This window comes from Mixophyes fleayi, chromosome 6, assembly GCF_038048845.1.
Source record: "Mixophyes fleayi isolate aMixFle1 chromosome 6, aMixFle1.hap1, whole genome shotgun sequence".
Taxonomy (NCBI): domain Eukaryota; kingdom Metazoa; phylum Chordata; class Amphibia; order Anura; family Limnodynastidae; genus Mixophyes; species Mixophyes fleayi.
In genome coordinates, this window is record NC_134407.1 from 21576446 (window position 1) to 21588570 (window position 12125).

General features: G+C 39.3%; 1 protein-coding gene across 1 annotated transcript in view; it reads left to right on the top strand.

Annotated features, from left to right (window-relative positions):
- Positions 1–11586, top strand: part of PTPRE (protein tyrosine phosphatase receptor type E) — a 141224-nt gene extending 129638 nt beyond the window's left edge. Inside the window, exons 15-20 of the mRNA XM_075215998.1 lie at positions 1483–1559; positions 3228–3362; positions 4775–4900; positions 6389–6540; positions 9006–9141; positions 11117–11586. Coding sequence (XP_075072099.1) covers positions 1483–1559; positions 3228–3362; positions 4775–4900; positions 6389–6540; positions 9006–9141; positions 11117–11191 — 701 coding nt within the window. The 3' untranslated portion in view covers positions 11192–11586. The remainder of the gene's footprint in view (positions 1–1482; positions 1560–3227; positions 3363–4774; positions 4901–6388; positions 6541–9005; positions 9142–11116) is intronic.
- The last annotated feature ends 539 nt before the right edge of the window (positions 11587–12125 follow it).

Genomic DNA, 12125 nt, shown 5'->3' on the forward strand with positions numbered 1-12125 from the left:
TTTCTAACCCACAGCTTATTTATTATACCCCCTGGATTGATCGGTCTCACTCCAGTTTTGCAGATATGAAGCAGGTTAGAAAGTGCGAGACCATTTATTTTGGAGCAGCACAGGGTCTGCCCATCGCCTGTGTGTCAGTAGGGACAACAGGATAATTCCGCAGGCACCTTCACAACCTGCACTGGCCAACCCAGAACGCTGAAGAACGAGCAGTTTTACTCTTGGTTTCTTATCAGCCAAAATGAACATGTTTACATGAATATGTAAACAGTTGCTAAAGAGGTGCAAAAGTTATGGAGGAGATATTTATGGGCAACGTCTGAAATAAATATAGTAATCTGGGTAGTATGTTCATTTTAATAGAGGTAATGCAACCAATCCCAGAAATTAGGAATTTGTTCAAAGGGGCTGAATCCTTTTTAATAGCTGCAATGAGGGGTAAGTAGTTTGCTTTTGTTAAAAGTGTAAATACAACAGAAAGTATTGGTAGTTAACTGCAAAAAAAGTGTCTTTATTTTGAATACAGGTCACACAGGCAATATCAAAATGCAGTTTATGTTAATACAGGTATCAGAATTGGATGTCTGGACTACCAGATAAGGCAGAGAAGTTGGAAACTCTGGTTTTCCAAGTTAGACAGTGGATTTGGATATTAGATTCATGGGAGAATCAGGCAAAAGGAGAGTCAGGCAAGCCAGGGTCAGAAGCTGAGAGAGCCACAAACAATACCGGCGAGTAGACAGGAGCAAAGTCAAACGAAGTCGGGGGTGGCTAAAGGTTTCATGATAAGTGCAAATATGAGAGGAGACAGGGGACAGCCTTGGCGGGAGCCATTCATGATGGGAGGGGGAGTGTCCTAGCTAAACTCTAAATTGTAGTAATAAAATAAAGCTGTCCAGTATTTGTGTGCTACATACAAAAACAGACAGTATTTTCCCTGCATGCCAAAATAGTAAATAAATAAATGCATTTGCACCCCTTGCATTGCTACATGGTTTGTCCAGGAGCAAATTTGCATTGTCTTTCCAATTTAAATGGAATGTCTGCACTTAATAAAAAGTTGTCCTACTTGCCACCCTCCTATTAACAGTTAGTTGTTCCTCTTTCCACAGCAAATGGTATTTAGCCCATTAAGATGGTTTATTCAGGTCGCCAGAGTATATCAGTATAATGTTCCTATAAGGATATGCTTTAGGTACTTGAAAATGTAGCTGTATTAGTTTTAGAGGACGGGGAGTTTCCAATGTCAGAATAAATAGAAAACATTTATTATCTGTGTTTCTGTAAAGAACTGCAACTAAATGGGAGTGGAATTTCCATGCAAATCACAGCTGTGGGCTACTAAAATAATTATCATAGAAAGTCTCTAAAACAACCAGTCTATATGGGATTATGTTGAAAGATATCAATTAATTCTGAGCATTGCAATTGTTTTATCAAATACATTATTATATAATTGTCATTCTTTATTTTAATGCACAGATGATTTCAACCGAGTGATCCTATCAATGAAGAGAGGTGAAGAATACACAGACTATGTCAACGCGTCGTTTATTGATGTATGTACTTTATATAAAGCACTTGCATATAACAGGCAGTGTAAAGTACTAATTGCTTTGGTCATGCCATGTGCATTTAAATATTTTTAACGGGGGTATTCAATTGTTAGCGTTAATGGGGAAAAACGAGCGCTCAAAAAATCTTAGCGTTAATACGGTAATTACTCGCGAAATTTCAGCTCGCAGCCCCCTGAGCGGCGAGCTGAAATTCCGCGAGTAAACTACCGTATTAACGCCTTTCACGCGCAATAATACCGTATAAACGGTAATATTTTTTGAGCGCTCGTTTTCTCCCGTTAACGCTAACAATTGAATACCCCCATGAGCTTAAAAAATAACTTCTGCCATGTGAAGTTAATAAAATAATAAATCTCACGTTAACTCCCCCTATTCTTCATGTCCCACAATGTCATAAACAAACTGCTCGAGGAAGGGATTTTTTTTTTTTGAAGAAAAATGACAACACCAGAGCAGTTTGGGAAATGTCCGTCTTGAGCAGGAGAGAGGATCTCCTGCTTAGACCATTAGAGACATTGCTGGATACAAAGGATCACCTCACTGACCTATAGTTTCATAACATCATGCTAAATGGTTGGTGTCTGAATGATCCCACCGCTGCCACCAATTGTGAGGCTACAGGGTTATTTTAATCACCCAGACACCGAGCAGATTAAATTAAATGGATGGTTTATTTTGCACCCTCAACAGAAATTGCTAATACACCAGAACAGGAGTTTTGTGTAGTGACAATATACCAGTAAGCAGTCCAGATAGAGCGAGTCTTTGAATAGGGTAGAGTTCCACACAGTTATCTCACACAGGGAATAATAACAGATAGTCCCACATAGGAATAAAGAGGCACACAGGAGCCTGGAGAGCAAGTCCACACGATGTAAGTAAATACACACAGGAAGCACAGATGTGATCCACAAGGTCCCTTGGGAGAGTATCACCTCTTAGCCAAACTCAGTGTCTAACATGAGGATCTGACTATGGTAACCTCCTTTTAAAGTCCACCAAATTCCCACAGTAATGGTGTCCACCCTGAGGAGTGTTGCAGGGTCCTGGTTGGTGGGGTCCCTTATCGTGTTCCTCCCTCCTACCTACTCTAGATGTCCTACTCTTGAAGACCCCATGCTGGGTCAGGCTCCGAAATGTCTCTGACAGTCCAGAGAACAATGGGAAGTAAATAGAAAGAACAATGACAGGGTAATTGGTTCAAGTTCTGAGTGTCCTATGTGGAGATGGAATGTAACCCATGATGTGCTTTTTCAATGAGATGTTGCCTTTCCTTTATAGTTACTTCCTGTGGGCAAGTAATGAACCACCCAATAACAAAACTCCAGAGCAACTGGTTAGTCCTTGGGAACATTCTAAAAAGTAATGGCTTTGTGTCACCCTACTGAGTGGTGTAGTTTACACACACACACACACACACACACAATTGCACCATAGATAATACCATTAGAATAGTATTGGTATTGTTGTTTCCCAGCATATCTTGGCTTTGTAGCTGGCGCTCAGTCATGGCATTTGACTGTTTTATACTAATACACAAACTACCTATTTCATTTATGGCTATTCAGATAAATACAGTTTTGTGAACTTTCCATCTTTGAACTCTGTGACCTCCATATAATAGTATACCTTTTAAATTAATTTCTTTAGGGCTATCGACAAAAAGACTACTTCATTGCAACTCAAGGTCCACTGCCGCATACGGTGGAAGATTTCTGGAGAATGGTGTGGGAGTGGAAGTGTCACACCATTGTTATACTCACAGAACTGCAGGAAAGAGAGCAGGTAGAGTAAAAAATGTAATATTACAATGATCCATTCTAAACAGAATGCGAAACAAATTGGCTTCACACACTGCCCTGCTATTTAAGTGGTTGCCCATCGACCTCATATGTATGCCAATTGAGTTTCCAACCTGCTGCATCAAATCCAGTCTAATCCTGTTGGATTTTGATTACCTATGATGGGGCCAAACACTGTACAACATTGAATAGAGTTGATCAATCAAAACCTTAAGCTGGCCACATGTGATACTGAGTGTGTTTTCAAATCCCCCTTAACTTCCCTTTTAATTGCCCTGTTCTTCGATTCCGATCCTCTTCTCTTCTTTGTTGCTGTTCTGCGCTCCTCCATGCTGTGCTCGCAGTGAATGTCGGGCGTGATGACGTCATCACGCCCGACATTCACTGCGAGCGCAGCACGGAAGAGGGGATCAAGGAGGGAGCCGGATCACCACCTGACCTAAACAGGTGACCGCAAAAGGTAAGTTTTTTTTGTTTGTTTTTTATAAGAGTCCTGCCTCGGGCCACCTTGTCCGCTGGGCCTCTGGCGCACTAATTAGCGAATCTCATCCAATCTGGCTGCCTGTGTGATCTCTGATCCTGTCTCTTTGTGCTCACACCGAGCATCCATTATTATATGTACTATGCTCACATACACCTCTATCTATCACAAACGACTCATTTGTATTCGTGCACATTTTGTTTTTTTCTGTGATGTGCAAAGATATTGTATAAGGTAGAGTCAAATCATATCTCACTAAGTGGTGGCATTTATTGAATCCTACAACATACAGTAATCAGTATTAGTCCATGTACTTGTACCTACCACACTATTGACAAGTAGACAGTCTGTGACTGATTGATGTGTGAAACATTGGGCTTTATTTAAAGTTACAAGTAAATTCTTCTGAAGGAAAGAAATTGGCACATGGACAAATCATGTTGCCATGCAAGGGCTGCAAATGCAATTTTGCATGTAGCACACAAATACTTTATTTTAACACAGAAATTTAGCCATACAACATTATGGGTGGTCTATAGGTGATGGGAAGTAGCCAGGTCCACAAAAGACATAAGTTATGATGGATAGCAGTCAAAGAAGTGACAGATATGACACCTTAAATGTTTCTGATTCACGCTGCTAGACAAATCGAAGCAAAGTAAATTTTTGAGGTTACTGTTCCTTTAAGACTCTGTATATGTGACGAAAGTTAAAGCAGGCCCAGGATTGCTTTTAGGCCATTAGATACAACAACGGATAAACTCAGCAATGTGCGTGTGAATACATTTATATATTTACTTAAGAGATCTATTATTGGGCAATACAATTATTCAAATCTGCCTGGGAAACACAACACTCTGATGATGGTGTTCTCCGTTTAAATGAATGATAATTTCTTTGCTTTCCTCCACCAGGAAAAATGCTTCCAGTACTGGCCGTTGGAGGGCTCTGCCACCCACGGAGAAATAACGATAGACATTAAGAGCGACCGTTTGCTAGAAGCCATAAGCGTGAGAGACTTCATAGTTACAAGTAACCAGGTAAAAATTAAGAAAATATTTTAAAAAATTAGTTTGTAATGTTACAGTAGCAATTCCACATGGAATATTTTCTTAAATTAGCAAGTTAGGTACCTTTTAAGCATGCATCTGATCATTTTTCTTTCATATCCTCCTACAAATCATTATCTCCTTTTCAAAATCTGTCTGGACGGCAAACAAAAAATGTCTGCCAGACACAGTTAATCTGCTGCACAGACGCACTCTCACAGCTCTGAGTATGTCATGTGAGGTGGGAAAAGGAAGATATCACGGAGCTCAAAGTTACTTTTGAAAGGCTCTCTGCTCACTACATCATTTGCCATGCGACTGTGGTTGCCATAGTAGTCCAGAAATCATAAATCATTAATAGTAGCCTGAAGACAAAAAAAAAAGAGAGAAAATGGTAAATACCAAAAATCGTCTTATACCCCGCCACAGTGATTTATGTTAAAAATGGAATTGCTGTTATTTAGCATTTCAGTGATTAAAATATGACTGATTGTTATGAGACTTGATAGAGAAAAGAGGTTCGAGGATTATTTCAAATGAGCAGATCGGTATAGGAATTTCTAGAGTTTCAATTGAAGTGATTCTTAGTTTATGGTATTAGCACACCTCTTATTAAAAAATAGCTCCAGTTTTGCTATCTTTTTTTTTCATTAAAATACAAGGTACTTGCCAACCCCCATTCCAGTTTGGGGAACCCTTCTCTGTGCCATGGGCTCCTTGACTAAAATCAGTCCCCCACCAAGGACGAATCTGCCTTCTAGACTGTAGTACTGATGGTAAGACATGTGAAAGTCACAGGGGCTCCCATTGTGACTATCTATTGTCATAGCGTCAAATCACAGAACCTGTGCAATTATATGTCAGGGGGGGCATACCGGATCAGTCTAGGAAGCATGGACCACCATGCTCTGACTTCTTCCCACCATATACCTTTAACGTTCCATTTGTATTTGTCTTACCCTCCCCTTGATTTTTTTATTGCTTATTTTCTTTTTCTTAGTCTTTGCTCTTTTCCGCTATTGTTTGTATGACATTTTAATAGCTTTATATACAAGTGTATGGATATGTATGTATGCATACCCTTATATCATTTGTTATGACTGAACATACTTTTCTAAACAGAGTGTATGTTCCTGTTGTATTTATACCCTTTATGATCTGCTATGTTTATGCACACGAACTTTGGCAAACAGATCTAACGATACCCGTTGTTTACGGCACTGTCTACAGGCATATGCAATACTTTATATGTTTGTAACATTTATAGTTGTTTTTCTGCCTTTACAACCAATAACAAAATATATTAAAAATAAATAAATAAAAAAAGTGGAATGTATTTTTCCGTACCTGGGACAGTATCCAATTGTCAGCCTGTTACACTGCAAACTGAATACTGCTTCTATACATGCACCGACATTGCAGTGCGTTTAGAAAAGACAAAGCTGTACTGTAGGAATGATTTTGCATCATGTTGTGCAGGAGAAGCTGACGCGCCTGGTCCGACAGTTTCATTTCCATGGCTGGCCTGAAATAGGTATTCCTGCAGAGGGGAAGGGGATGATTGATCTTATTGCTGCTGTCCAAAAACAACAACAGCAGACTGGCAACCACCCTATCATTGTACACTGCAGGTGAGTGCTTGTTTCTAGTCTAATTTACATATCTATGTCCTTCATTGTCTGTTTATAACATGGGAGAAGAGTCACTTGCAAACATGCCCTCAGGAACATTGTACGTTTTGTACATCTCAGTTGGAGCACAGGGGGATATATCACATTATAGGGACGTAATTTATTCATCCTGGGCTGATGAGATCTGTGATACATGCAGAGAGGCTGGTGAAAGATTTGTTTAACAGCTGTTATACAAAATATGTTTGCTTAAATCAGGTCTCCTGTTCTCCTGCCCCAGGCAGCTGGGTTTTCAGGTCAGAAACAGAATAAAAAAACAATGCAAAAGTCTAGACTGTTGGGTTCTACTTTGCTGGCAGAAAGTGACAATGTTTTGTCTTGTACACTGTTCACAATTCTGTTGTTTCATTAATGGGACAAAAGGGTGCCTTGCCAAGCAGCAGCATGGTTAGGTATACGCCCTGTGCTTGGTGAAACCAACAATGGAAACGCTTTTGTGTGAGCAAAAATCGAATAGGTTTTCTCTTCGTAAATTCATATTACCTCCTCCTTCTCCTATATAGCAGGTAAGGCTAGGTACACACTGTAAACTCTATGGCCATGGCCATCGTGATCATTAGTGCATACACACTATGTGAGCAGCACAGTGGCCTAGTGGTTAGCACTTCTGCCTTACAGCACTGGGGTCTTGAGTTCAATTCCCGACCATGGCCTTATCTGTGTGGAGTTTGTATGTTCTCCCCGTGTTTCCTCTGGATGCATCAGTTTCTTCCCACACTCCAAAAAGTAGATTAATTGGCCGCTATCAAAATTGACCCTAGCCTATGTGTGTGTGTGTGTGTGTTAGGGAATTTAGACTGTAAACTCCAATGGGGCAGGGACTGATGTGAATGAGTTCTCTGTACAGCGCTGCGGAATCAGTGGCGCTATATAAATAAAAAGTAATAATAATATTCAAAAAGGTGATTGGAACGAGATTATTAAAAAGTACGACCAACCAAATGAAACGACGATCGGCACATTGGAACGACTGTGGTTCATCATGTAAGTGTACACACTAACACAATATCTGACCGAACTGTCATTTATTGGCTGATTGGCCTGATGATTGGCTGAAGAATCTCCAGTGTGTACCTAGCCTTAATGTGCATTTTGGCACATGTTTATTGTATGCATGGATTGTTTACATATGTATTTATTATTGTTTATTTATATAGCACCACAATATTACACAATGTTGTACAGAGAATATTTGACAATCATATCAGTTCCCTAACACACAAACACAGAGCAGGACCCATTGAAGTCAGCAGCCAATTAACCATTCAGATTGTTTTTGGGGTTTAAGAGGAAACCGGAGCACCCGGAGGAAACTCGCACAAACATGCGGAGAATATACAAATGCCAAACAGATAGGGCCCTGGTCATCAATTAGACTCTCGACTCTAACCACTGTGCCAGTGGTGTGAAAACTGAACAGGTCCAAACAGTGGTGGATTAAGATGTTTCTTAATCCACCACTGGGGTCCTGTGCTGTATGTATGCCACAGGCCCCCGCCCCACACACAAGTCTCGACTACTTGTCAAAAACACATCATACACCGTCTTTACCCCTCTCCATGCAGTGCCCAACAGTGAGATACGGCCTGTTGGTACAAGCCTTCAAAGGCTGACAGAAAAAACAAAAATCAGGAAGAAAAATATTTTTGTGTTGCCACATAATTTCTTTTAAAAGGCCAGTGATACATTTGAATAGGATTTGCTTCTAATATATATACAGAGGACAAAGTGGCCTGGTATACGGTGATATGCTATACCGCCACTTCTCCTACTGCTTTAATTGTAAAACTATCAAATTCCATTCCCTTACATTTTCCATAAAACCAATTCTACACTTCCATTCGGGTTACGCATGCGCAGGGCAGTGCACACTGGTTGGCGAAGTGGATATAGATCCCTATTTCTTTTCCTTTCCTTTGTTGTCATCCTGCCCATTAAGCCACTGGTGTCTGTAATAATGGAGAGGAAGAGACAGAGTGATGAGGCATTCTAGCTGCCTAAAGAGAGATTTCCTGTGATATACTGCAGTAATAAGAGGCATGGAAAATATTTATGTTTGCTCCTTACTTTCAACAAGAAAATCCATAGCTGATGGGACTGATGTGAGTGAGTTCTCTTTACAGCACTGCGGAATCAGTGGCGCTATATAAATAAATGGTGATGATGATGATGTTTAGAAGGAATCGATGAGGGTTTAAGAAGAAATGTGAAGTTTCCACTTGATCTGTTCCTCTTCATGCTTAGCTCTGTAACCTGATATGAATTGTCTGTCCCTGAAATAACACTGCAGACAAGTTTGGAACATGTCTACTACCTTCAGAGTAAACACTCTGTTCTTTAATATGTATGAATTTTGTGTTTTTGAAGTGTGCTCGTTGACAGATAATTGTATATTCCTTCTCTAGTGCCGGCGCGGGAAGAACAGGAACGTTCATCGCCCTCAGCAACATCCTGGAGCGGGTGAAAGCAGAAGGATTACTTGATGTATTTCAGACTGTGAAAAGTTTACGAATGCAAAGGCCACACATGGTGCAAACACTGGTGAGACGGGACCTAGTTTAGTAAACATTCATTTTAACAGTGATAAACATTGTTGTGTGGTAATTCTAAGAAAGCGACCTCCCTTTCTAACACAATAGGAGCACTGTTCTTAGTGTTGGCTATTTCATGTTGGTAAATGCAAACATTAAGATCAATCCTTTTTGCACAGAATAAGTGATATAAAAATGAAAACATTCTGCCTTATTTTTCAATATTTAACACATTAAGCAAATACAGTTTCTATGTATTGCAGTAAAATATGCATTATGAGGGACAAACATATAGGGGGGGTATTCAATTGACCGCAGTTTTTTTTTTTTTTTAACACCGTGTTAATTCATTTTAACACGGTTTCTTATAATGTTCAAGCGGGTTAACTTTACCCGTGATTCAATTCCATTTTTAACGCACCCCTTTTTTTTTCTATCGCGCTCCTGTAGAAGGTCTATTGAAAGTATAGGGTGTGCGAGAGGCAGCCGCGTTAAAAGCTATTCAATTGTTTTTTAACGCAGTGCGTTAAACAGGCCAATATGCTGTTTTATCTCTCACCTCTTTGGGGTGTGCTAAAAATAAAAAAACCTATTTGAAATCATGTAATAATGGAAAAAAAAAAGATAAACTCTGTTTATCAGTAATGCATAACATGAAAAAGTTGACTTTATTTTAAAAAAAGAATGAAAAAAAAACCCCCATAAAATGAAAAAACACAAAAATCACTAATTAATTATATTTATGTATGTTTTTTGTACTAATATGTATATACTAATGTGTTTTGACATGGTATAGATGATTCTATAGTAAAAAATAGTAAAATAAAACAATATGCTAGAAGAAAGTACTGTATGTAGATATTATCAAATAGAAAGGTTGTGTAATGCAATCTAATGTATACAAATGTATGCCAATCCTTATTTTTATTTTTTTTACATGACTGCGTTAAATCCTCCCCTTCATTCCCCTAAAACTTCGCAAGCACCATTGATTAATGCGCGGGGACAGCGTTACCTGTTTTTCAATTGAATTGCACGATTTTTTACACGGGGTTAGCTAAAAACCCATGCGTGGAATTCTTTTTTTTAACCCGGCGGAAATAACAACAACCAACGGTTAATTGAATTCCCCAAATTACCAAACTAAGTACTGTATATGAGTTTATCTGTGCTGGCAATACATTAGATTCTATTATTTACAAGCTTTCTTTGTTTAGAATAATGCAAATTTTGTCAGATGTGTGCTCTTTGTGTAATAGCCTGTGTCATATAAAGATGTTTTTTTTTCATTGTTTAATTTTATAATAATAAAGGATATAGGGGGTCTATTTATTATAAGGTGGAAAGGTCTGATGAAAACGGATCCCTATTTACCAAAACACCTGGAGATAAATGTATCAAGCTGAGAGTTTTCCAGTGGGTTTGAAAAACCAATCAGATTCTAGCTATCATTTATTTAGTACATTCTACAAAATGAGTGCTAGAATCTGATTGGTTGCTATAGGCAACATCTCCACTTTTCAAACCTGCCGGAAAACTCTCAGCTTGATACATTTACCCCCTGGACGGATAGTCTTTGCCAGGGGTCTGCTTTGCACTGAAAAACCTATTTCCCATGTACAGAGGTGGCACAAGTACCGCCTGTGTCCTCCTATTGTAGGATGGCGAAACCAGTTCTAGCAAGTTTGAGTGATCCGGAATGCCGGCACACTCAGGCGCAAGTGAACCAAAGAGTGGTTGGCAAAGTGGTAAGATTCCTCTAACTGTTGCCAGCCAGTAATGCCGGGAAACTGAGCCTCGCTAAACTACCTCCAGCGACATCTTCTGGTTAAGTAGAGAATCTGTGTTTTAGCCGCTGGATCATAAATAGACCTCATTGTGTTTCAAACACTTCCAAGTGCTTATTATTGTTCAGTTTCTATCCTCCTTTAGAAGTCTGTTCCCAGAGATGTATTATCCAATTAATTTGTCTTTTTGTTTTGCAGGAACAGTATGAATTCTGCTACAAAGTGGTACAAGATTTCATTGACATATTTTCCGATTATGCTAATTTCAAATGAAGGACTTGGTGGGGTTTTTACGCAGAACTAAGTGATATTCTATTTTGTTGTTAATTGTTTCTGGTTCTATGCTTTTGTATTCTCTTCTGCTACCAAATAAGAAAACGATTTATGCTTCTCTTTTTACATTCAGTATGGTGTTCTACAGAGATTCCAATACAAACCTTCATGGTGTGAAGGAGCAGATAAATGTATAGTAATGTATATATTTATTTATTTACAATATGGCATGTATATTACCATAACATACATTGCCTTATTACCAGTGGTTTTTTTATGGCATCAATAATATGGAAATGTGATCCTGGGAGGGCGGCAGTCTTCTCTGTACAGTGTCCGCTTCTCTCATGCTGCAGTATTCTTCATATAAGTGGAAATAAACATTCAGGATTTTTGGTAATGAGTTTCCCTTATACAGATACAATAAGTGTGTGCAATTTTATTGCCTATATGCAAAATCTATGCTTACTTTACTAAATTCACACTTCAGTTGCTCTACTTATATTTAGTGAGTCTTAGCTCAGATTGTTGACAGATAGTTGTAGGGATACAATAAAATTAGACATTGGGGATATCAGCATGTCCATGATTTATACAGCAATGTACTTACAGCACTTACATTATATATGTCCCATATTATGTACTACACATTATATAGTTCTCATTCCAGGGGTAAAGCATTCTTGCCAACTCTCCCAAAATGCCCGGGAGACTCCCGAATTCTGGGTAGGTCTCCCGGACTCCCGGGAGAGCTGACAATTCTCCCACATTTGAAGCCTCCATGATGCGATTCAACGGGAATCGCATCATTTTGGCCCGCCCCCCGCGTCATAATATCACATGGGGCAGGGCCAAAATGACACAGAGCCCCGCCCCCTCATGCCCGAGACTCCCAGAGGCCAATTGTTAAAGGTTGGCAAACTATGGGGTAAAG